Below are 25,982 nucleotides of genomic sequence, written 5' to 3'. Positions count from 1 at the left end.
GGTTTATTTGTAGGTAGAACATTAAAAAAATATTTTATTGAACAAGCAATTCTTTTATTGAAGAACAAAAACATGAATGTAGATATATTACTTAACCCCCCCGACCCAAACAATTGAAAAACTGAGGATTGCATAGATATTCAACTGTATATGCCGAAAATCTAGTTTTTAGTTAGATTCATGCTAAAAATGTATTTCCCACACGTATATTTAAGTTCCTTATTAACTCATCCACTGCCATTGACGGCTATAGACGTCAAAAATTAATTTGAACTATTTATATGAGTTTAAAAATTGTAATCTTTTATTTGTAATTAATTGCATGACTTCTAGTTAACTCACAAATAATCATAAATTTGATATCTGTTCTAAATGTACAATATTTTTTCCCTAGGTTTTCATACTCTTATTAACAAAAGTGAGCAAATTTTTTAACTAATAGAAATAGTTCAAATTAATTTTTGACGTCTATAGCCGTCAATGGCAGTGAATGAGTTAAGAGCCCTGCTTTAATTTTTTTTAAATCACTGGGTTAGTTTCCAACTTCATGGGATTTTGCAACCCTATCAATACTATAAAAGCACTTGGCAATTTACAAAGTACCAAAATAGGAGTATTACATAACCTTTGACTATAAAATGGTGTCAATCATGTACAAGTTTCAAGAGTAGAAACACTCGTGAGAGTCGACGCATTTTACTCGCGGGTTTTTTTCTCTCCCCTGTCTTCAATAAACCAATGTTTGCATTACGTAACAATGCACCTTCAATATTTAATGCAGCAAATGAAAGCCGTGCAGCATTGTCGCCGCTTCAATAATTCAGTTGGACACGCAGCATTTAGAAATGTTCCAACAATGTTGCAGACTCACAGCAGATGTAAAAAAAAAAAAAATCTACACCCCCCCGTTCAAATGGTTTTTGTGATTAAAAAAAGAAAAGACCAAGATAAATCATTCAAACCTTTTCCTACAACTGTGACCTGTACAACTCAATTGTTAAACAAGTTGAAGCTTTTAGGGAGAAGTAGAAATAAAGAAATGACAAAATGTGGTTTACAAGTATGCGCACCCTTTTATAACGGGGGATGTGGTTGCTTTCGGACCAGACCGATCACATCCATGCGAAACGCACAAATACATTTCAGCTGTTCTAGTAGGCTTTTCCTGACATGTTTGTTGTCGCGTCTTATAGGAGAGAGCATCATAGGGAGCTCGTTTTTCAAAGGTCTCCTCATGTATTACATATACCAAGAATAACCAGCAATAACTGAACGTTGCAAAAAAATGGATGAAAAGACTAACTGGTCAAGGAGGCTGACGGCAACACTGAAGGAACAGCAGGAATTTCTGGCTGCGAAGGACGTTTGACACGATATCATCGCAGCACTCGGAATCCAGTGGGGGTTAAAACGAGTCGGGCTTTTGCTTCTTCTCCACAAAGAACTGAAAAAGGAACACGTTTGGACAATCAGAACAAGTAAATAAATACCTACAAAAGTACCTTGATTTGGAAGTTAAATAGATTTGTTCCTTAATGAAGTACATTGAAAAAACATTTATTTTGTAAAAACTTAAACCTTGACAGGAGGATTTTTGTGTCTTGCACTCACAGCAATATTTCAAGCCTAACTTAAGATTTATGTAATTTTTTTTACATGACAAATTCCCATTTACTTTTTTGTTATGTTTTATAATTTTAACACAAACCAAATAAACCTTATATGATAAATATTCATTAGTCTAATAAAGCCTATTTATTTGAAACGCATAATCATCAGGTTTATGTATTTAGTATTAATAAAGTATAATTACTCTAAATTAATAATTGATTATTTAAAATACATAAAGTATATTGTTTGAATTGCAGGTCACCTTGCATGATAAATATACTGCTATGTGAAAAATACTTCTTTTTTTTTTTTTCATTTCTTGTTTTGTTTTTGGGATGAAACTGAATGCGGACGTCCCAAAAACGTAAGAAAATAATATATACTTTATTAATACCAATACATAAACCTTAGAATTATGCATTTCAAATAAATAGGATTTATTAGACTAATAAATATGTATCATGTAAGTTTTATTTGGTAGGTTTGTGTTAAAATGACCTAAAATAAATAAAATAAAAATAGTAAATGGGAATTTATTATTTAAAAAAAATGACATACATCTTAAATTAGGCTTGAAATATTTATAAATAAGTCAAGCTCCTCACCTTCCGCAAGGCGGCGAACGCGGGGCCAAAGCTTTGGTGCGTACTGGTGCGACTCCGGATCCAAGCGGGAAGTTTTGCCAGCGTGGCGGGACGGGAGTAGCGACGGTCGCACAGCACGATGGAGGAGTGGTCGCCACGGTGACGGATAGCTCTGCCTTTTTGAGACCAGGAAATAAAAACACTTGTTGTTGATGACGTGAACAAAGTTATTGACCAGTGGAGCCATCACAGAAGTTTTCTCATACCTATTGATTGATTGACAGCCTTCATGCAGAGATTTTCGATGAGTGCTTGGCCCGGGCTCTTCCCTCCGTTGTGAGTCTGGAACATCATAAAAGGTTTTAGAGCGCGTTTGGCGGCTCACGGAAGATTTAACTTGTTTGATTTCACACAAAAAAAATAGGCGGAGACCCAACTACATGCATAGCAGCCATTAATAAAATTAAGGAAAAATAAGTATTTTAAGAGTCCCCAAAAAAAGTACATTAAAGCAGTTACCAGATGTTTATCCAGGTAAGCCATCTTTTCCTGCAGTTCTGGTGATTTGATGTTGGGATAAGGCATTCCCACCATCACCACACACCTGGAGGTCATGGATACACAAGATCTGTTCTAGATCTCGACGAAATGGCCTAAATTCCAAATCTCAACTTTTTTTTTTTTACTAACATAGAAATTGTACTTCTTTTTTTTTTTTTTTACAAACTCATTACAATCTCTGCAGAAGTGCATACCTGCCGAGGTCGTCGGAGAAGTTGATCCCCTCGCTCATCTTCCCGCCCACCACGGAGAACAGCAGTGCCCCCGTTAGGCCACCGCCTCCTTGCTGAGTGCACCTCTGTTAAGAGACGTGACATTTATGGGCATATTGTATCGTGATACGAGTTGAAATCATTCCGTGACCATGCTTGCAACTCAAATCACTCGTATCTCAAATCCGCCGGCCCCTTTGAAATGCAGTTAATTCGTTCCAGTCCACCTAAAACACCCCAAATTCTTTGGAACACACTTTTTAATCAAATAAAATACCACCGTACAGTAGTGAACGACAAAAAAACATACATAGATAACATACCAAATAGAATGTAAAGGAATATTTTTTTCTTAAATTTCATACTTTTTCGCTTGGCTTTCATTGAACTTAAATCATTTTCAAATTATTATTATTTTTTTTTTTAAACAAACGGCAATGACGTGGGGTTCCCCAGGGGTCAATCCTAGGACCCTTACTGTTCAATCTCTACATGCTTACAATACAGAAGGCCAGTCAATATGCAGCTAAAAATGTCCTACTACTTCTACCACAAATTCAAGCTTTAATTCAATTGACATCATCAGCTTCTTGGCAATACAGCTGCACAAAAAACAACAACACGGAATATACAACACAAAACACAAATGCACTAGACTAAGACGGATGCAAAGGCGGCTTCGCTCCTCAAACAAATCTCGTACACAGTCTGTCTGTCAACAACAATGGCGGTATAGCCGTGTCGTCATCTTGCGCAGCCTCCTTAGCTTTGCTTATGCTTTTGCAGCAAAATACTTTGTTTCTTTATTCCCACGTTCAAAAGCGGTGTTGTACTTGAATCACCCGCCATTGTTAGGGGGGGAAAAAAAAAGTGTTCGTCTTCTTCGCGGACTCTTTTTCGACGCTTTCCGTTAACTCCCTGTGGCTGCGCCACAGCGCCACTCCAGACTTGGCATATACATTACAGCCGTTAAACGTCCTCAGCGTCTTCTTTTGGACACACGCACGCTTTGAAATGCTTCTGTGTGTACGAGATTTGTTTGAGGAACGAAGCCGGCTTTGCTTCCGTCTGGACGGGGCCTAAGGGTGGCTGAATGTTGCAAAGGTCACTACTACCCATCTAGCGGTAAAGTGGCTGAAATGCACTTGTGAGTCAAATTCTTGCTCTAACACAAAGCAAAAAAAAAAAAGACTGAGCTACGGCTCATAACTCGAAAAATTCAAGTCTATGTACCACTGTGCACATGGAGCAATATTGCAGAAGTGTGTATGGGAAATGGGAGTTATTCACCTGGATACAACGAGAGAACTCGCCCAGCACCTGCTCGACCTGGTTGGCCTTCTTCGGCTCCTGGAAGATCTGAAAAAAAAAAAAAATCACATTTGGCTTTAAATGAGAATTCTCTGAGCAACCTTTAAGCAAACTGATTTTTCTCTCTCTCAAATCTCTCTTGTTAAAGTATGTAAAAATATTACACAAAACAACCTCTGTTCCATTACGGTTTTTGGTGGCAGCTTGATCCAACTACATAACCCATAATGCTTTGCAAGGTTGGCTCACGCGCACAACGGCTCTCTTCCGCCCGTCACCGAGTCAAAAGGCGCAAAAGCAAGCTGGTAATGGAAACTCTCAAATATCGCGATATACGCTCTTGTGACGTGTCGAAATAGAAGTATTTAGCAAAAGTGTCATGGAAACGTTTTTTTGCGCACTCCCTGTAGTCATGTGACCCCCGCCCGGTCATGGAGGAAAGGAAGTAAAAAGTACAGGGCCACTCACTTTGGTGTCGGAGCTGCTTCCGGAGGGCGTAACGAGCACAAAGCGATTCAGTTATGGAGCCAATACGCCGGCATTCAACGCACGTCCCATATCGTTGCAAACGAGCGACATACGGCGCACGTCGTGGTTGAAATCCATCCGTTCGCGCCATAACACGAGTTATAAGCGCTTATGAGAAAATACGGTTCAATCTAACACATGAAAGGGGCGGCGGATAAAAAAAAAGAGTAAATGTAACTCGTTACTGCCAACCTCTGATAAAGGAAAATCATTTCCGGTCACATAGCCTACCTTCTTCTTGTTGGCGAGTCGGGTCAGAATGCCGGCGGACTCCCAATGAGCCACGATGCGCCTCGAGTACTCGTACGAGGGAAAGAAGCACACCACGCCGCCTGGCACCACGTTGCAGATGTTTGAGATGATTCGGCCCGTCTCGTCCATCTGTCAGGAAGTCAAATTATGATTCAAAACAATTACGCAAACTGTAGGCTTGATTTAAACTGCAAGTGGCACATTTCCCATCAGATACATATAAAAAAAAATTGGGGGCATTTTCCATGACAAATGGCACATAATTGTGACGCTTCAGATCAAACAAATAAAAAAATACGTTTTTGAAAATCGTGTTACCATGCGAGGAGAGTCTCTGTTTTGGTACGTGAAGTCCAGTTCCTGACCGGATGGACCGCTGCACAGCACAATGGGAAGGAGGTTCTCAGGTGGAATGACATGGCCTGCGGAGACAAAAGAATGAAAAATGAAAAGAAAAAAAAAAGGTAACCTTAAATTTTATAGATGAAAACGCATTTGCCTATTACATATTTAACACCGGATACTTCATCCGCACAAGTAAATAAATGCCACGCCCCAAGTAAACACAAACTTTACTTCATTACCACAGCATACATGCAACGAAAGCTAACACCACCATTTAATAATCAAAACCACAATATACTGTTGAATCAAGTATTAAATGTAAACACACCGTATATAGCAAAGCATGTTGAATGAGTAAACTTCTCCCAATAAATGCCTTCGTTATGAAGCAAAGCAAACAGTCTAGAAAATGTCATAATTGGTGGGAAAAGCTCATAGGAAATGCATGTGTGCATAAATAAATGCCTGCATCTAATAAAAGGTAGGAGGGTAATGCATTATTAAATTAAAATGTAATTTGTGTAAAACGGCATGTGTGTATAAATTAAGGCTTTACCCTAATTAAGGCCTTCATTTATTAAATAAAAAGTACATGTGTATAAATAAAGGACGCCAAGTGGTAAATGCCTTGAATAAGACGTAATAAGTTATGTATCATTATTTGTGGGGAAAAAAAATATACTGTTAAAATGCACATGCAATAAGAATTAATTTTCTATTGAATTAAGTGTCATCTGTGGGAATTTATTTTTATTTTTTATAACGCATTCATGTACTTGTATAAGTAAACACCGACTTCAATAAATTTCATAAGAAATAATAAAATGAATTATATGTGATTATTTGTGGAATAATGAGTTATAATAGTAATAATAATAATAATAATAAGGTGCACCCCTCACAAATGCCTTGCCCCTTATAAATGGCCTTCCCGTATTCTCAGCATTTGAACCCCTGAAGCAGTAGCGGTGAGAATTTTCTTTTTTCCATACAGTTTACTGAGCTATCGCCACATGAACAGTAATCAGGGCGCAACTAAAGGTTTTACCATGCCAGGCGTTAAAACCCGTCATAAAACAACCCTCTTTCATAAAAAGAGAATGGGATGGGCCAAATGTTTATTGCCGTATATTGCTTCGCCTCACAAACAATGGCTCACTATTGAGCGATGTGGCCCTCAAAGCTCTTAAAAAGTATTGATTTGAAGCTTGCCGGGGACGCAGGAGAATTCCTCCGCATACTAAACGCAGCTTACTGTCCTTTACTATAAAAACTGAAATATCGACAAAGCCGTTACGGATATTTAGCAGAGTGGCCGTGATGCCAAATGGGGCCCCACTTACCACAGGAAAACTCGGTGATGCGCTCTTCTTGCACTCCAGCGGAAAAAAGCAGCTCTTGTTTGAAGTCTGACACCTGCGCAGAGCAGCTTTTAGCATCTGTTAATCACGTTTTTGTCATTACATTGCAGCGAAACCCCGACACTTATCGAGGGGGATACGTTCCAGACTCACCAGGGATTCATGAAAATCTTTTCTTTCTTTTTTTTTTTTTAAACATACATTTCTCTATGCATTATATCAGGGGTGTCAAACATACAGCCCAGGGTTTAATCCGGCCCGCGAGATAATTTTGTGAAGTAAACATTTTTTTTTTAGTAACATAAACACATATGACAAGGATTAACGTCTTTATAACTTCATTGACTGGGCCACACAATGCATTCTGGTAACAATATATATGCAAAACAGGTCGATTTAACACGTCCGGAACTGCAAAATGTTTTAAAAAAACAAAGTGTGTTTTAATAAGTGTAAATGTATCAAAAGTTGTATTCAAAGTGTGCAAGAGGGGACAATTATAAATATATATAAAAATATATACATAAAAAAAATAATTAATTAATAAATACAATAAAAATGTATATATATATATATATATATATATATATATATATAAAAAAAAATATATATATATATATAAATATAAAATATAAAAATATAAAATATAAATATATAGAAAATATAAATGTATATAAAAAAAGATTTATATATATATATATATATATATATATATATATATTTGAATACATTTACACTTATTGAAACACACTTCTTCTTTTTTAAACATTGTACAGTAAAGCACAGTTGATCACCGGGGATACATTCCAGACCCACGCGTGATCAGTTAATATAGTTTTATAGTTTTACCCTTCCCACATGCGTTAAACCCATTTAAACTTAATTGCCTCATTTTGACCTGAAATACAAAGCAAAAAATAAAACAACCAAACGAAGTCAAGGGACTGCTGCATACAGTGTAAAACACCATTAAAAACAATTGATGAAAAATAAAGCGATCAACGACGACACCGTATTTTCTGCTCAAGAGCAACTCACGGGCTGCATGGTTCCTCCCGCGATGATGACGGCCCTGCACTCCTTCAACACCTGGGCGAAGTGGACGGCCGGGTTCAAGAGAAGGAACTTGACACTGCTCTCTGACAGATTTCCTACGCATTTGCAGAATTACGTTTGCCGTCAGTGCCTTTACAGATCGCTGTTATAGTGCTGTGTGTTTAAAACAGTACCTTGCCTGTGTATGACCACACGGCCGTCAGCGTTGCTGTTGGTGAGAGCCATGAAGAAGCCCTCCACTTGCATCATAGGGGAAGCACCCAGTGCTTTCTCTGCCTCGAAGGACCCCTGTTGGTCATTTGGAGGAGCTGCAGATAATAGGAGCTGGATCATAATCTTTAAAAAGGGAACATTCCATTTAAGCAATTTTGTATCGCGATTGTCCTTATTACATCTAGTGGAGCCTATCCCAGAAATTTAGGTGCCACTTAGTGTGGGGAAATAACACTCTTTGTTGGGCAAATCTAAATTACAGTGAGATAAAGACGGAATAAGGAGTCAAAACTGTTGCCTTTGCTCTGTTTTGACCGTTAATTTAACAATATTGATATCATACTGGTCATAGAACTGCATCAATTGCCAATCTAAAACATTAGAACATGACCCTGTGGGCGCTCAAACAATTTCCATCACTGTATTCGCCAAGCATCTGACGTCCGACCTGGTGCCGTGCTCTGGTTGCCGTGCAGGGACTGAAGGTAGCGGTTCAAGCCCTCCGTGCGCCGGTTCTCCTTCTGGGAGCCAACGGGAGTGTGCGGAGTCACGCCCGAACCCACATACTTCTCCACAAATCCACCCAGCTGTGGGGGAAAAAAAGGAGACACGGTTGTGAGGTTTGGCGTTTAAATAAATTGGAAATGTCAACTCGTTGCCGACTTACTTTTCTGCTGATCATGCTCTTCTCAAAGTATCTGTGCAGCTAGCAAAGCAAGGAGGAAGACAAGTTGTAGGTTGTATTATGGTATTAATTGATTGATTGCTCAATATACTGGATTGACTCTGACTCAAACTCATCATCAATCAGTCAAAATTTTGACCCACCGGCCACAACATTAGGTACCGTCTACTCCGCATCTAATGAGATCAAATGCAGGCGCTGTGCAGAAATTTTGATTTGACTCATATTACAGTGGGGCCTACCACCCTCGAAACGTAAAACACTTATATCTAAAATCAACTTTCACTACTGAAAATGAATTGACACGGTTTTAATTTGTTCCCTTTTAATTAGTAGAATAGCCCTCTACTGTATTGCACTTCATAAAACCATATAGTAATAACAATTAAAATGTAAAGAATTCTAAAGTCACAATTGATATTAGTATTAGTTTTGATTGGTAGGTTGGTTTGGTGTGTAATTGGATGTATAGGTAGGTTGGTTTTCTTTGGGGAGGGAGTTTGTTTTGCCTTTGGTAGGTAGTGTTGAATTATTAACATTGTTTTTCTGTTTCAATATATATTCTTCAAAGTGTTTTTGATTTTAGTTAGATATGTAAAACTGTTCCCATATGTTAGTGGAATGTGGTCTGTTTTCCCCCTAAGGAAGTGAGGTGTCTGACTTAATCTGAATAATCTACAGGGCAGATATGAGGGAATCTCTGGTGCGAAGCTGCTACAGAGTTCAATAGTTTATCTAGGAAGCCAATAATTTACCTCACATCTGTTAAGGACTGAAAGAACTCAATGGGAGATGGCCTGATTGTATTTCACTCTGCTGACAGGACAAGATCAAAGGGGGGGCACAGTCTCTTCCTCGGGGGCTGTGCTCTGTGTGGAGTTTTATGGGGGGTCCCTGGTGCAAGGTGTTTGCCCACATCCTTGAGGAAGTGTTTAAGATAGGGAGAGGGCGTGTGTAGACTTGTTTAGACAGGAAATGTCACATGTTCTGATAGACCAAAAGGTACTTTCTTTGTCAATGGAGGGGGTGGGAACGTTTTCTGTATATATGCATGCATGAACTTTGAGAAGAACACATTTGGGGGTGAGCTGCATGATTGAGCAGTAACTCCAAGTGGCTTTCAGAATCTGAAATAAAGCTGGCAAACTTGTTCACAGATTTCAACTTTGAATTTATTTGAACACGCAGAAATCAGAGAAATGATTTCCAACAGTAGCTAGCTAGCTAGCTAGCTAGTTTAGGTCGGTAGCTAGTTAGCTACCTACAGTATTTGGACGGGTATGTAGCTACTGTAGGTAGGTAGGCAGCTCGGATAAGTAGGTCATTTTCTTCGTTTTTGTTGACTCATTAAATTGCACAGGTATAAATAATGAAGCAGAGGTAGATACACAAATAAGAATAACTTTCCCAAAAAAATACATATAGTGGAAGAGCACTATATTCATGCTTTAAAGCAGACAACTACCTTAAACAAGTTGATGTTGTCAATTTGGGCTCTGAAGAGAAAGTTGTTGATGGTGAGCATCTCTGTTGCTGGAGGGGGGGGGGGGGGGGAGAGACAATGAAGAACCCTTTAATCGAAAGTTTCATCCAGATGTTTGCCTGTGAATGTTTATTTGTGCGTGTTGTCTGACCTGCTTGTGTAGTTTGACTCTGTGGATTCGGACCCACCTTGCCTGAGGGGACAGCATTTACATCATAATGTATGATAACAACGTCGGTCAAAGGAAAATCAATTTCACTCACCTCCCAGCACTCGCACCAGCCCCTCAATAACAAAGAGAATTTGTTTGATGTACATGACATTCTTCGCCTTCAGCCGACTCCTGATGAAGGAGATATTAAAAGAGACATTCACAATTCAAAAGTTCCCTGCTGCCATGCTTTTGTCAAAATAGCACAAGGCATTTGCTCCCAAAAAAAAAACATATGTTCTATTTTAAATGGTCTAAGTGTCCCGACCCAAAGACATATTTATACGTTTTTTTAAAAAGTTTTTATGCTTTAAGGTTTTTTTTCTGTATGCTAGAGCATACTGAAGGCTTTGATGAAGCCTCTCAACTGCACAAAATGATTGAAGCAATTGTAGTTACAAAAACGGCCAGCAGGTGGCACCAGAGTAGAAGAGATCAACCAGAGCCATGTTGAAAACAAGCTGGTTTACTCACAATGCTAAGCAGATTTGTGAATAATAATGACGCTTAACTATATTCTAATGCTAATTGCTGCAAAACGGAAACAGATATAAATATACTTTTGTTTCTTGATGAAAGAAGAGACTCTAATCTTTCTTTTGGAAGGTTCCATGATTTTATAACAATAGAACACAATATTCTTTGGGCCTTGCTAAATCAGTCAAAATCTAGTAAAACAGCCAGGAGCGAAGGGGATTGCTTCAGTGAAAATGGCTGGGAGTGAATGAGTTAACCATTTTAGTTTATTTTGTATTAAACAATATCAAATAAACAACAATAATAAGTTAATAAACAGTCATCGGAAAAATGGTTTTACAATGAAATTTTATGCAAAATAATATTTTAGCTCATTATTTAATTAATCAACGGAATAATCTCAATAGAATGATCCATTTAAAAAAATATTTGACTGACAGCCCTAGTTTTTGTGCAGCCATCACTTAAAAATGGTGGATCATCGCCCAACATAGCTTCATATTCATAAGTTGACAAACTGTGTGGGCGCATAATTATGTAAATTAACCATCTTATAACATCACAATCCAGCAACCTTCATAATGCATTTTTTTTTTTTTACATACAGTTTACAAAAGAATAATTAAAAAAATTAATAAGAAAGCAACCTTAAAAATTGCAGACGTCAAAGTGAATCACCTGAATCGTTCAGCATACTGGCTGAGCTGCGAATGGGCCCGGCAAAGCTGCAATTGACAAGAACAAGCACATCTCAGGTTATATTCAGTACATTATAAACAAACAAAAAAACTATCGCGCAGCGCTTCTACCTGTGCGCCGCTGAGCTCTGAACTGTGTATGCAGGAGAGTGTGTCGCTGAGGTTGTGAGCTTCGTCTATGATCACCACCTGTTGACACAAACGCTTCATAAGTTCAAATTTGATACATTCATGTCCATTGCACCCCCCCCCCCCCCCGTGATACGTTGACGGACACATTCTTGCAAAATCTTGTTGAGTACCTGGTCCTTCAGCTGAATCCCCGCCGCCCGCCTTGTGGCCTCATGCAACACCATCTGATAAGGCAACACCACCAACTGCACAAACAAGCACAATGCAAGCCATTCAGCTTTCGGACAAGCCGAACATTCCATGAATGCGCAATGAGAGGACGACGACGACGACGACGACGAGTACAAACCTGCGCCTGAGGGACGGCGAGGCGCGTGGCGTAGTAAGGACACGAATGGCTCTCCCTGCCCAGCTTAAGAAGTTGCTCGATGTCGTGGACGCTGCCCAGGAGTTCGTCCCGCATCTGTTGCAGCGCCGAGACTTTGTTGTAGGGACAGACGCTCTTCGCCGGGCCTCGTTTCCTCTTGGCGCCCTCGTCGTGATGCGGTTTCTCTTTTTTGAAAACAGTCAGTTGTTATCATTCGCTAAATTGTATATGTTTGAACTTTGAACTAGGAATGTCACAATCATTTTGTGGCACTCGAGTCAGAGTCACGTTATTTTGAGTATCTGCCGATCCCAAGTGCCGATCCGATACCTCAGCAATGCATTATAAGAAGGGGGGGAAAAAAAAGGAAATGCCTTCTTCGGCTTGTTTCTAACCGTGTTTGTTTTTCTGCATCTCCATGCAGCGGTCGTTGATGCGCTGATGGCTGCCCAGGCGTCGCACCTCCTCGTTGACGCAGAGATTCTGCAAAACGAGAGCACGTTTTCATTCATTTTAGATTATTTGTGGATAAGGTTATCCCAGCTGGCGTTTTTTGGCCTTGAATCTGGAAATGGCCAAGTACCTCCTACATAATTGCTGTGGGTTGTTATAGACCTCTATCTGCCACCAAAGACGAGTTAGCATTTTTTGTCCAAATTAAATTACAATGATCGATTAACGGGAGGGGAGGGGGGGGGGCTTAATTAAGATTGGTTCAATTCAGCTTCTGATGAAATAATTTTTTTTTCTCCAAAACTCATACCAATAAAGTGCATTTTTGACATCGACAGACGTCCATGGCAGTGAATGAGTTAATAGTCATTTGCGTAAATTTTCGTGCGAGTGCACATTTTACCTGCCGGGAGCCCAACGTGACCAGACTGACATCCTTGCTGAAGGGGCTCTTCTGGACCTCATGGACGAACTGAGCAAGCTGCGAGTGTGTGCGGCTGCAGTAGTAAATCTATGATCACACACAACATGCATCTGTGTAGTATTCACATGACGGGGGGCACTAAATTGTGCCATCATGTGACGCGCATCACGCGACCTTTGTGACGTGCTCTTCCACGAGCTCGTCATCCTCTTCTTCTTCTTCGCCTCCACAGAATCTGAGGAGATATAAACATCCATCCTGCTGTTATGATGTGAGATCATGCCGCTAAGGTTTCAAAGTGGGCCCCCCAAGCACCTGCTCTTTGACTTTGACTCGTCGTCACTTTCATACTCCGCAATGATCAGATCTTCGTCGTCTTGATTCGCCGCCGCGTCGGTTTGACCCTCTTCACTCAGCTGCAGCAACTTGAATGCTTCGTCCTGCTCGCAGCTCTGCGGACAACACAAAAAGACGAAGAGGACGCTTAGAATAGTCCACCTGTTAAGGAAAAAAACAACAACATTTATATGAACATTTCAGAAGGCGGCCTGACTAGTCCAACGTGTGTGGGGGCGTTTCACAGCTGAGCTTGTTAATAAGATCATCTCTCTCGTCGGACTGTGGGTCCAAATTCAGCTATTTTTCCTGTTGGTTTCACCTCGAGTGCAGTTTTTGCTCTTTTGTCTTAAGTCAGTACTTTGAATCTACCTGTGTAGGTTATATATTGAGTTTTCCTTCCATGCAACACACACCAGGTCCCCACATCAACCAAACATTTTAAGTGAAATATTGGAGCTTACCTTTCTTTTCAACGCGTACTTGAGTTGAACATTGTTTCTAATCCGTTCTAAGCGCTCCTCTCGCTTCTTTCTTTTCATTTCGTCCTCCTAAAACGTAACGACAACAGACAAGTGTGAGCAAAGAATGTGCGAGGAGGAACTTTAGCCAAACATCTGCAGGCGGATAACTCCCTCACCTTCAACTTTGACACTAAATCACGTTCAGCCTTTTTCTGCACAAAACTGGTGATCCAGTCCGGTTCTGTGGATGAACTCTGGACAGAGGCCTCCGGATCGGATGAAGAAAGTGACATCTCGCCCTCCTGCACCAGGGCGGCTGCTTCTTCTTTTCTTTTGTTTTCAAAGTCTGTCAGCCAGCTGAGCGCTCCACATATCAGACTCAGAGATTTACCCTGGATCAGAGGGAATACATATTTAAATTTGGAATCATCTTGAATGAGTCACGCTCTGAAATGCACGAGCGTACCGTCCCTGTGGGGCTCTCAAAGATGCCAACTTTGCCATGTTCCAGTGCACTGTACAAGGAGCGCATGAACTCCTCTTGGATGGTGTACGGCTGGTAAGGAAATGGAAATTGGGATCTGCCATTTTCCATGATGACAAACCTGAGGGCCGAATGGGAACGCAATGTATTTAAAGTTATTAAATGATCGTACACAAATAGCAGTGCCTCTGGAGTGTCTGGTATCAAGTGTGAAATTAAGTTTCCAAGGAAAATTTTTAATTATCTACCCATTTCTAAAAATGTGTTTGTTATGAAACAATGGTGGCTACTTTGCATAATAACCACCCTCACACAGTTTCTCAGGAATATGCTCAAAATGTCAATAATTCTTGATCCTAAGGATCTTTTGACAAAATCATGCCACAGACACGAAATTAGTAACACAACTGGGAACCGTTTTGAATTGTTATACACACAATTACAGTATATCGATTACAATTGCATTTATTAAACACAGTTCAGCCTCATAAGTGTAGAAAATGCCGTCCTTCAAAGTTGTAATCGATCTTTTCCAGACACACAAATTCTGATTTGCATACATTTCAATAAACGTTTCAGAGATTAACCCTTTCAAATTGTTAGCTTTCAAAACAGGGTTTCAAGGCAAGTGTTTCAAAATAAGGATTCAAGATAGGATTAGGGTTTCAAAATTAGGTTTCTAGCCATGGTTTCATGTTAGGGTTAGAGTACGTTTTTTGGTCAAATTGTGGTTTAAAGCCAGGGTTCGGGTTTAAAACAAGGGTTAAGGTTTGAAATGAGGGTTTCAAGGCAGTGTTAGGTTTTCAATTCCACTTTTCAGTCACAAAATACATGTTTTGCAACGCTCTCTTTCAACCATTATCCTTTCGCAAATTAGACGCTACAAAACAGCATAATTAAGCATTACTTACAGTCCTTTTAACGATCTCGTCAGGACAACTTGTGGTCCTTTGGGTGGCACCGGTGGTCACTTTCGAACAGACGACATCTTCACACGACACATAAATAGGGTGAAAATTGTAAAAGTTTATCTGTTTTGACTCGTTTCAATTCCCGCGCCAACAGAGCGCAAAGGGCACCGAAAATGACCAATAAGGAACGAGCTCAGCTAACGTGTGCGCGTTTTACTGACAGTCGCAGCACTCATGGGCGGTTACTTTATATGAATATCACTTTCCAATCATATGTGGCGTTTATAAACAATATTTTTTAGATATTATACTGTGAATTATTCAAATTGAAACATAATCTTCTGAAGGAGATGCCGTTTTTTTCGCAATTTGTTGTTGTTTAGAACCGCATTTTCGGGAGATGCTGGCGCAGTTTTTTAGCACTTCCCGTGCTACGTTATTTTCCATGGTTCCTTCCACAATGTCTGGAAAGTTCTCTGCTTGAGCTGCATGACAGGGACTCTCATTCGCGCGTGGACTTTGCATGCTTTGATCAGATAAAATCGTCAACTCTTTGCTTGGCGGTCGGTTAACGCGTCGTGTGCACTACCGAATTGGTAAAGCAATAGGCAGTGGATAGCTGGCGTTAATCCACCGGATCGGTGTTGCGTTTGGGGGCTAGTTATTAAAGTCAGGCTTGTATTTACTGTAGCCTCATATTTACAATGACGGCGCAAACGGCAGGACAGGCGCAAGCGGCAGAAGGACACCGCGCCATCCCTGTGGAGGGAGACGACATCACGCCCAATAAAGATGGAGGTGTTTTGAAGGTAAATATGCACGTCGAGTATTATTCCCTTTTTTTCTACGTTAAAGCGCTTGGGCTGGTAGCGTTAGCTGTTGTCAGCTAGCTCTCCGCGGGCACGCTGCTAACCGTTTATCAATTGTTGTACTTAGTAGCTAATCACGGGGACGTTCAACAAGCTCAATAAAATGAGAGTTCTGTGGACGTTCTAGAAACGTAAACGTTTGCGACTTTCAAGATATAAAGACGTGTTAGTAATGAATAACCTGTTGGTGCGGTGAGCACGTGCCAAGACATCTTTCTTACAATTTCATCCTTATTATTCAACTCATGCTTATTAATTCACCGTTCCCAAATATTTAATGAGCCAAGGCACAATTAACATTAATTTTAGACTAGTAACGAAATCCTTTTCGGATCAGACAAGTGAATTTGGAGTTCGAATCTTGTATCGCACGTGCCTGGATTTTCTCCAGATACTGTGGGTTACTCTTGCATTAAAAAAGAAAAAAACATGTTTGGTTGAGTGTGATGAATTGACTGCCACCAGTCCAGGGAACGAGCCACCTTTTGCCACAAACGCAGCTCGGATTGGCTCCGCCTCACCTGTGACCTTAAAAGACAATACATGAATGTCTTGTACCTGTTTGGAGTGCCTGCCCAGCCATCAAGTGTAAAATTGAACAACCAAGTAAATCATTTAGTTGTCTGCCTGTGCGCCAACAGTTCCTCACTTCTGCCCCACTGTTACCAAATAGCAGGGTTAATATAACCTCCCTCAACACTGATTTTCTCAGCCAGTTACTTGGCCAGCTCGGTTGGATGAAGTGCTTTCATATCTTTTGGTTTAGCATTCACTCAGGGTGGGCTTCATCCTGAAAAAAACAGCACTGCTGACCAGACCAAATAGGAGAACTCGGTACCGGTTTTAGAGATGCCCAGCTGTCGTCGGATGGACGATGTTTCAAAGCCAAATAACTACTTTGAAGCGGCAGCCACGGCACATGTCGCGTTAAAGCCAAAAGGGGCTGCAACAGATCAGAAGGGTCGAATGCAAGTGGAAAAAAAGTTGCGGCTTGTAGTCCAGAAATGACTGTAATTAATTGTATTGAAATGCTCATGCAGTAATGCAGTTGGATCGAATAACCTGTCGGTTTTGTTCGTTATTGAACATGTGCCAAGAATGCTAGGGGCTGAAACACCTGTGATGCAAATTCAACAAAATGAAAATATATTCATGCAAAAGGCTGTCATTTTCCACCCCCACAGTTACACACTAACCAGGTGTCTTAATAGCATGGGGCAGCCAATCCGGAGACCCAACAATAAACATTAAAAAGTTGGGGGTTTTCGTGTTCAAGTTGCGCTTGGGATATGCCACCGTGCACTAGAGTGAAGGGGGGGGGGGGTGTATGATGACCCATTTTCAGCTGGGCCTTCCTTCACCCATCGTAAGTGTTAAGAAGGCACCACATTAATCATCTGATTAATCTCTTACCGGTATTTTATTCTGCCAAATATCAGAATAGAGCCTCCAAAAGTCCATATTGGTTGGACCCTAGGAAATAGACTTTATAAAATCAGTTTAACATTCTTTTATGTTGTGTTTGTTCAAAGCAGTGCCATTTTTCTTCATTTGTGGTATTTTGGGTTTCTGGAACAGATAAATGGCATTTCAATGGGGAAATTGTTTTTGATATACAAGTAAATTGTAGGGGTGTGCCAAAAGAATCGCGATTCTCATTTAGTACGATTCAGAATCGGTTTTAAATGTCCCAAAATCTATTTTATTAAAATTATTTTATACTGTCTTGCCTTTGTCTGTGTGTGCCTTTTTATTGGGAGCGCTGTTCATGTTGTACCCGATTTGGCCACTTAGAGGCAGTGTGGTTCCACGCGGTCTAATACACTGTTAAGTTGTAGCCACATTAGAGAGTAGAAGGAAAAAGTCATGATCAAGTCATTCCAATAAAAGTTTTTTTTTTTTTTTTTGCAGTGTTCTTTTGAGTGATAGAATTAGCATTAGCGAGTCAGACTGGAATAGAACATTACAATTCCTTGCACGTCTATAGATTGAAGCAAAACTCATTGTCAATCCAATCATTTTGAATCAAATGATCGAAAATCGATTCTGAATAGAATCGAAACGTGAGACATTCAAAGATTCCCACCCCTAGTTAATTGAGTTCCAAGTTTGGTCATGGAACAAATAAAACTTTTGAGTCAAGGTACCAGTGTATGTCCTTCTTTAAGTCTCACAACTAGGCCTGTCGCAATACGAAATTTTGCTTGCCGATAAATTGCCCCAGAAATGCGATAAACGATCATATTTTTCAACTAATATAATGATAATGGAGTAATAAATAAATCCATAAAATTCCCACACAAGAGTCGTTGCATCCGGCTTTGATACCAGCTCCATTTGTCCACATTATTTCCAAAGGATGACTGTCCCCTACTGCTCGGGGGCCCTCATTCTGAATCTGATGCGCCAAATGCACCGCCGTTGTGCCGGGTTGGTTGCCCCCGAGCAGCTTTGTATCCCATGCCATGGGATCTTATGACTTTTACCACAAAAAGTGTTGATTTTTCGAAAATGTTTCTTGTTCCTAACCATAACCTTAACTCATTCACTGCCATTGACAGCTATAGACATAAAAAAAATCAATTGAACTATTTTTTTTCTTTCATTTTTGTTAACAAGAGTATTTTTTGTGTGTTCATTTAGAACAGATATAAAATTTGTGATTAATCGTGAGTTAACTATTGAAGTCATGTGATAAATAACAATTAAAAAAATTTAGTCGCCTGATGCCCCTAATTAAAGAAAGAAAAGATTATTAAAAATTAGGGGCGTCGGATGATTAAAATGTTTAATTGTAATTAATCGCATGACTTCAATAGTTAACTCACGATTAACCACAAATTTTATATCTGTTCTAAATGTACGATAAAAAAAAATCTAGGTTTTCATACTCTTGTTGACAAAAGTAGGGGGGGTGGGTGTGAAACTAAGAAATAGTTCCAATGAATTTTTGACATCCATAGCCGTCAATGGCAGTGAATGAGTTAATTGATTTATTGCATATCGCGACAGCCCTCCTCACAACCGTATGTTTTCAGTTGGTGAAAAGGGAAGGCACCAGCACGGAGCTGCCAATGACCGGGGACAAAGTGTTTGTACACTACGTGGGCACCCTCCTGGACGGCACGCCCTTTGACTCCAGCAGAGACAGAGGAGAGAAGTTCTCCTTCGAGCTGGGCAAAGGTTGGTTTCCCATCGTTGAGAAGACATCATCCCGTCACGCCGGCGACGATCTTTCCCACCTTTTTTTTGGGCGTGCAGGTCAAGTCATCAAGGCGTGGGACATCGGCGTGGGTACTATGAAAGAAGGCGAGCTCTGCCAGCTCATCTGTAAATCCGAGTATGCGTACGGGACTTCGGGCTGCCCGCCAAAGATTCCCCCTGAAGCCACACTTGTTTTTGAGGTAAGCCTGACCTACATACACGTTCTTGTTGTCAGTATCAATTTTGTACTGGACAGAATAATGTTGCCTAAGGGGGGGGGCATAGTGGAGGTCTGTATGGAAGTCGCTTCAACTTCCGTATGACGACGTTATGGTCCTTTTAAGTCAGTACACTAGCTGAGGGTAAATAACAGCGACAAATTGCGTCATCTTTTTTTACCTCATCTTAAGCGGGGTGTACATGCATTGATTTTTAACGTTTAAAAAGTTCTACATTGACAATTGTTGGTTTTGACCATTTTGCGAGTAGATTGGGAGGGTGGGGGGCAAATATGTCAGTATAATCTTTAACTCATTCACTGCCATAAATTCATAAAAATAAAAAAAGATTATTAATAATTAGGGGCGGCAGGCGATTACAAATTTGAATTGTAATTAATCGCATGAATTCAATAGTTAACTCACAATTAATCACACATTTTATATCTGTTCTAAATGTACAGTAAAAAAAAATCTAGGTTTTCATACTCTTGTTAACAAAAGTGGAGGGGAAAAAAAAGAGTTAAACTAATAGAAATAGTTCAAATAAATGACGTTTATAGCCGTCAATGGCAGTGAATTAATAAAAAAAAAAAACATTCAAAATTTGGGGCGTCAGGCGATTAAAATTTGTAATCATAATTAATCGCATGACTTCACTAGTTAACTCACAATTAATCACACATTTTATATCTGTTCTAAATGTACTATAAAAAAATTATATCTTTTCATACTCTTGTTAACAAAAGTCGAAAAAAATGTTAAACTAATAGAAATAGTTCAAATAAATTTTTGACGTATCGTCTATAGCCGTCAATGGCAGTGAATGAGTTAAAGATATATGACCTTGATTGAAAGGCAGGTTGAAATTAGGCTGCCATTTTAATTAATGAGCAATAGTAATTGCGCAGGAAAATCTTTCGGGGGCCGCGCGCGCGACTGAACTGAACGACTTTGAACCTGAACCACGAAATTCTTACCAATCTGTTGCTCTATGCAACCCTACCGTCTTCACCTGTAGGTGGAACTTTTTGAATTCCAAGGGAAGGATTTAACCGAAGAGGAGGATGGAGGTCTTATCCGTCGCATTATCACTAAAGGGCAACCCTATTGCAAGCCCAATGAAGGATCCTCTGTTGAAGGTAACAACATTTCTCACAATGACGTCACACAAGAAAAGCCGTTTTAGGGATTTCACTTTTGATACGATACCGATATTGCAGACTTGAGTATTGGCCGATATTAGTCCGATTTGATATCAGCCCGAGTCTTGTTTTAGATGTAGTATTCATTGGCTACATTTACACAGTCTGAGATCTCAAAGCTGTATGAAACTATACATTGTATGCATTATGGACTGTCTCCTCTTCAGTGACGGTGGAGGGCAGCTACGAGGGGCGCGTGTTTGACAAGAGGGACCTCAAGTTCGAGATTGGAGACTCGGACGGTCTGGACTTGCCGGTGGGAGCGAAAAAAGCCATCATGGCCATGGAGGAAGGAGAGGAAGCTCTGTTCCATATCAAACCCAAGTACGAGCACATGTTTAGTGAGCAGCTGCAATTGGAGATTTATAAGGGACATAATGCGCAAAAGCTCATTTAATTGCTAAGGTAAAAAAAAAAAGAAGAAAAAAGAAGTGGACTTCTGGATATGGGGGACCCAAAATGTCAAAATGAATAAAAAGTGAAAATAAAAACATAAATAATATTAAGGGGTGTAAATTGCCTAGTACCTGGTGATTCGATTCGTATCACGATTCATAGGTCACGATTCGATTTGATGCCGATTAATCCCGATCCGAATCTATAAATTGATTATTGCGATTTTATTAAATTTTTTACACTCAAATTTAGAAAATACAAATCAGTGAACTTGTACATGTCCACTGTAAGATTTGTATGAAAATATATTTATTTATCTGAAAATTCAGGCTTATAACTAAGCCACGGCATTTAACAAACAGGTTGCAGTCTGCTTCATGTTTAACTTAATGTTCCATTAATATAGAAATTTTCCATGCGTAATGTGTGAATCTTAACCCTAAGTAAGACGTTTTGTTGAATATTCCCATAAAAAAATTGATGTTTAAAAATCGATTCGGCCGCATATTGAATCGATTCGAGAATTGCGTGCTGTAATATCGTGATATATTGCCGAATCGATTTTTTTCTAACACCCCTATAAAATATCATTCAAAAAGTAAATACAAAAAAAATTTATATAAATGGAAATAATAACTAAAAATATGTGTGTATATATATATTTATATATATACACGCCCACACACAAATAAATAAATAAATAAATACAAAATAAAAAATGAGATAAAAAAAAAATCTAAATCAATCTAAAAACAATGAGTTCAGCTAAATTTGTGTTTTTCTTGCAGGTATGGTTTTGGGAACGATGGAAACGCCAAATACAACATCCCTGGCGGGGCGATCTTGCAGTACAAGATCAAGCTGACTGCCTTAGAAAAGGCCAAAGAGACGTGGGAGATGAATTCGTCGGAGAAGTTGGAACAGAGCGGCGTCGTGAAAGAGAAGGGGACGCAATATTTTAAGGTGCGTACCGGCGAGCTGCGCTTTTGAACCGAGGGTGTTGCCTAACCGGCGCTGATTGCGTTCGCTTTCAGAAAGGTTTGTACAAGCGGGCGTCCACGCAGTACAAGAGGATCATATCGTGGCTTGACAATGAGTCGGTGATGTCCGAGGAGGAGGAGGAGAAGGCCAAAGCGCTGCGGCTGGCTGCGCATCTCAACTTGGCCATGTGCTACCTGAAGCTCAAGGAGCCCAACCAAGCTCTGGAAAACTGTGACAAGGCAAGAAAGATGTCAACACGCACAAAACGACACACTCAGTGTGCTGTGAATTATTTTATTTTTTTAAATACCATAATTCTTTTTTTTTTTAACCCTCAGACTCGATACCAGTACGAGCATTCGCCCATTCGTATTTCCCATAAATAATGTATCTTATGATAGTGACAGCCAGTGCACTTGCATGCTCTTCCACTAGGTGGCAGAAGGTACCGAATTAACCTGTTAGCCTTTCATACAACAGCATGTTGTGTACATTTTCATCATTTCACTTCATATGCGTTTGTGAGCTTTTACAGTCAAATGGAGAATCTGCTCCTCAGCTCACTGAAGGATCCCATTGTTTGAACGAAGCCCGTTCGGTGTGTGTGATCGCAGGCCCTGGAGTTGGACGAGTCCAGCGAGAAGGCGCTATTCCGAAGGGGAGAGGCACGATTCAGCATGAAGGAGTTCGACAAAGCCAGGGATGACTTTCAGCGCGTCGTTCAACTTTATCCCGCTAACAAAGCTGCCAAGAGTCAGGTATGATGTCACTCCAGGAAGAAGTTACACATTTGTGTGACTTTTGCTTTACTTGGCTGAATAAGCGAAGTGCGCATCTCGGCAGCGCGGTGCATAATGGGTAGGCCAGCTATTAACTTTTCATTGAAAATGAATGGAGTCGAACGGGGAAGCACTGATTTGGACCTTTTCAAAAAGTTTGTTTTTTATTGAATTTATTTTTAAACGTGCATAGCATGTCGTTACTGACTGCCCTCTGCAGGGACACGACAGTTAAGCTTATCGAAGTGCTGAATTGGAATTTGGCTGAATGTGCGCACAACACCGGGAGGCGATCAAGAGACGTGGCAGGATCTTTTTAAACAGTAAACAGTGAGAGTCAAATGAAAATGTAAAAAAATGTGTGTGGGGAAAAAATACAAATGGTGCACTGCTACCACCTGCTGGCCATTTGCATCAATACAACCCTCCAAAAGCGTTGTGATTTTCACAGTGGAAGCATCAGGACCTTTGCAGTCCCTCCAATTAGGAAAAAAAACAACAACTTAATGACATACCAATTGGGTTACATCACCTGTGTTGAAACGAAAACCAATTGTAAACAGACACCACAATATTAATACAAATATGAACTAGGGCCCGGCCGATACCTATTTTTGCCAGAAAAAGCTACAGGTTACCGATGAATCGGCTGATTATTTAGAAATGTATATAATGCATAAAATTATCTCCCCCATTATTTTTCAATGGCTGTCACTTACACACTAACTTCCTCTATTAAGATTTACTCTGCATTGAATGACAAGTCCATAGTGTGACCTTGTCAACAAATTTCATGAAGTATACAAGATTATTGTATAGATGTATGTATCCATAATAAAGCCATTCTTACTTGTTTACAACTGCTGTACTGTATACGCGTACGAGTACATAATTGGGCTATAAAAATGGCAATCACGATTATTTGATTGAGATTGAAATCATGATGAAAAGAATTGGTGACAGCTGCTCAACTATTTAAATGTGTCATCGTAGCATCATGTCCATTCATCCCTGCACTTTGTTTTTCTAGTACAAATTATGTTGCAAATATTATGTGAAATTCAAGCCTTTTGTATTTGTATTACTCTTTTTCATTCTAAGCATGAACCTTTCCTTTTATATATTTGTATCTTGTGTTATTGTCTTTGGACTTAGCAGGCTAACGTGGGACCTCTGGGATTGTATTTCGTGCTATGTCGTGTCATGTGGAAATGTGTGTTAAGACAACAACAAAATCCTTGGACGTTTGTATCCTTGAATTTTGAGTAAAGAAATGCTTTGAATCCTTGAAATATCAACTTTAAAATATAACTTGAAAGGACAATGACAAAATAAAAATAAGAACGTGAAATAAGAATAGAATATACTCTTAATAATAGCAACTGAAAAAAAACAGAACAAATACTGACTGTTCTTGTGTGTTTTGGCCTCTTGAGGGCAGTGTGGTGCCGTGCATCCTATGGTGTACACACTTCAAGTAAATACAGAAGAAAGGTATAATTAAATTTTATTAAAATAACTAGTTTTTCCACACATTGGGAAGAATGTGTGCCTTTGCGTCGCGTTATCTTACCTGTGGGTCTGTGTTCCCACAGCATTGGTGTGTGAATCTTCGTTATTTGAGGGGGAAACGCTCCCGAAGTCGATGCTAACTTCCGGTTAGCATTTGAATGGGATCCTCTCTCCGCTTTTAGCATTAGTGCTAGGCTAGCGATGTTTTAAAAAGAAGCATGTTTTGTATTTAAATGTACATTGGATGTAATTCTTAACGTCGTGTGTTTAGTTTTACAATTAACTCCAACTTGGATGTCATAAAACATCTTAAAGGACGCTTGGGGGGAGGAACAGAATAACCAGAATAACATACGCTTGCTAGTTGCTAATGCTACGCGAGCAAAATGGTGCATTCAGGGTACTTTCACAGCGTTTGGAACTTCGGTTTTCTTCGATAACGTTTTATGGGGAAAATAATCGGCCATTTAACCCAATTGGCCAATGTTTGAAGGGCAATAATCGGTCGGGCCCTAATATGAGCACACAGCTTGGTAATATCAAAATACAAAATGGTCAAACATTGCCTCAGACATGAATCAAAAACAACGTTTTTTTTTTGCAATTAAAGCAGACAACATAAGCCAGTTTCACACCCTTTGCACTATTTCTTCAGTAAAAACACCACAAACACAATTTACCTGGGAATGATCTCTTGGAGGTCGTATCAAAAGGTGCAAACAGGCACAGATGTTATGACGATTGTACTTAACCTGTCTGGGGTTTGCTGTGTAAAAGCCAGCCAGGTAAGGCGAGGCAACATGCTGCCTTATTTTCTTGCCCTGACGTCTCCTTTGTCGTCACCCAGATGGTTCTGTGTCAGAAGCACATGAAGGAGCAGCGCGAGAAGGAAAAGCGCACGTACGCCAACATGTTCAAGAAGTTTGCAGAGAAGGATTCCAAGGTAATCGACATTCCCACCGCAAAAGCGGCAAGTGTACATGATTTCTAACGGCTCGACCGACCTGACCGTGTTTGGTTCCTTTTGCAGGAAGCACCCGAGAAGGTGAAGAACAAGGAGAACGGCAACAGCGAAGATATGGAGATCGAGAGCGCTAAAAAGGAAGCGGAAGGCGACGCGAAAGTCTAAACGCCATCAATGCTGACGGTTCATGTGTTTTTCTGATCTTTGTTACTTCAGCCATTCGTGTTTGTGCGTAACTGTAGGTGTGCGTGCGCGCGTGTGTGTGCGTGTGAGCGTGTCAACAAGAGCACTGACGTTGCTGGCTTTCTTCATCCGGGCCTTTTATCATTGCCGTTACTGTGATGGCGAACTGAGCAGGTGTGATGTGGTTTTAATATTTGTGTGCCCGCGTCCACTTAAAACATTCAACCTGCAGCTTTACAGGCGTGTTTCACAGCTGTCTTGCGTTAGTGCATAAGGTGTGTGCGTGTGCGTGTGTGTGTGTGTAGAGAGAATTGAAAAGCCTTCACTGTAAAGGGCTATTCACCTTGCACTATATTTGTTCTCTATCCTTCATCCATTCATCCAAGCCTCCGCTTTATGGGCCTACTGATCAATTCCTGGACTGGTGGTGGCTGAACACTCTGATACAATGTGCTGGAATGTTTCAAAAGTGTATGTGTATGTAGCAGGAGGTGATACCATTTGGGGGCGGG

General features: G+C 40.1%; 2 protein-coding genes across 4 annotated transcripts; one reads left to right on the top strand and one right to left on the bottom strand.

Annotated features, from left to right (window-relative positions):
• Positions 1 to 1,053: 1,053 nt before the first annotated feature.
• ddx11 (DEAD/H (Asp-Glu-Ala-Asp/His) box helicase 11) lies at positions 1,054 to 16,821 on the bottom strand. Of its 3 annotated transcripts, XM_086074663.1 has the most exons (29): positions 16,587 to 16,821; positions 15,160 to 15,236; positions 14,231 to 14,369; positions 13,941 to 14,156; positions 13,765 to 13,851; positions 13,280 to 13,416; positions 13,139 to 13,199; positions 12,944 to 13,051; positions 12,483 to 12,570; positions 12,070 to 12,272; positions 11,891 to 11,965; positions 11,700 to 11,777; positions 11,569 to 11,615; positions 10,466 to 10,545; positions 10,354 to 10,395; positions 10,185 to 10,252; positions 8,702 to 8,740; positions 8,483 to 8,621; positions 7,995 to 8,129; positions 7,804 to 7,916; positions 6,748 to 6,820; positions 5,378 to 5,481; positions 5,039 to 5,188; positions 4,259 to 4,327; positions 2,951 to 3,054; positions 2,715 to 2,799; positions 2,462 to 2,537; positions 2,217 to 2,367; positions 1,054 to 1,444 (listed from the first exon to the last, which is right to left on the bottom strand). In XM_086074663.1, the coding sequence occupies exons 3-29, from the start codon at positions 14,357 to 14,359 to the stop codon at positions 1,240 to 1,242; spliced, it is 2,862 nt and encodes a 953-aa protein (XP_085930789.1). In that variant the 5' UTR covers positions 14,360 to 14,369; positions 15,160 to 15,236; positions 16,587 to 16,821; the 3' UTR covers positions 1,054 to 1,239. The 3 variants fall into 3 exon arrangements, with proteins under 3 accessions (XP_085930789.1, XP_085930788.1, XP_085930790.1); XM_086074662.1 differs by lacking the exon at positions 16,587 to 16,821 and having other exon boundaries at positions 15,160 to 15,304; XM_086074664.1 differs by lacking the exon at positions 16,587 to 16,821 and having other exon boundaries at positions 1,275 to 1,444; positions 2,217 to 2,371; positions 15,160 to 15,304.
• fkbp4 (FKBP prolyl isomerase 4) lies at positions 15,593 to 25,982 on the top strand. The gene is made up of 10 exons (XM_086074668.1): positions 15,593 to 15,968; positions 19,067 to 19,211; positions 19,290 to 19,432; positions 20,472 to 20,592; positions 20,823 to 20,979; positions 21,840 to 22,014; positions 22,086 to 22,271; positions 22,647 to 22,790; positions 25,171 to 25,266; positions 25,354 to 25,982. The coding sequence occupies exons 1-10, from the start codon at positions 15,864 to 15,866 to the stop codon at positions 25,450 to 25,452; spliced, it is 1,371 nt and encodes a 456-aa protein (XP_085930794.1). The 5' UTR covers positions 15,593 to 15,863; the 3' UTR covers positions 25,453 to 25,982.

Source organism: Leptonotus elevatus, chromosome 4 (genome assembly GCF_054856555.1).
Source record: "Leptonotus elevatus isolate MCC_2025b chromosome 4, RoL_Lele_1.0, whole genome shotgun sequence".
Taxonomy (NCBI): Eukaryota; Metazoa; Chordata; class Actinopteri; order Syngnathiformes; family Syngnathidae; genus Leptonotus; species Leptonotus elevatus.
The sequence above is the reverse complement of the archived record's forward strand: the minus strand, read 5'-3'. Positions and strand labels throughout refer to the sequence as shown.

Excerpts from the sequence above, each read along its gene's own strand:
- ddx11 (XM_086074663.1), bottom strand. The coding sequence starts at position 14,359 with ATGGAAAATGGCAGATCCCAATTTCCATTTCCTTACCAGCCGTACACC. Across the intron at positions 6,821-7,803 it reads CGGGAGGAACCATGCAGCCC|GTGTCAGACTTCAAACAAGA; the intron begins GTGAGTTGCTCT and ends TGCTCTGCGCAG. Across the intron at positions 4,328-5,038 it reads GACTCGCCAACAAGAAGAAG|ATCTTCCAGGAGCCGAAGAA; the intron begins GTAGGCTATGTG and ends TTTTTTTTTCAG.
- fkbp4 (XM_086074668.1), top strand. The coding sequence starts at position 15,864 with ATGACGGCGCAAACGGCAGGACAGGCGCAAGCGGCAGAAGGACACCGC. Across the intron at positions 20,593-20,822 it reads TGAAGGATCCTCTGTTGAAG|TGACGGTGGAGGGCAGCTAC; the intron begins GTAACAACATTT and ends TCTCCTCTTCAG. Across the intron at positions 22,791-25,170 it reads ACAAAGCTGCCAAGAGTCAG|ATGGTTCTGTGTCAGAAGCA; the intron begins GTATGATGTCAC and ends GTCGTCACCCAG.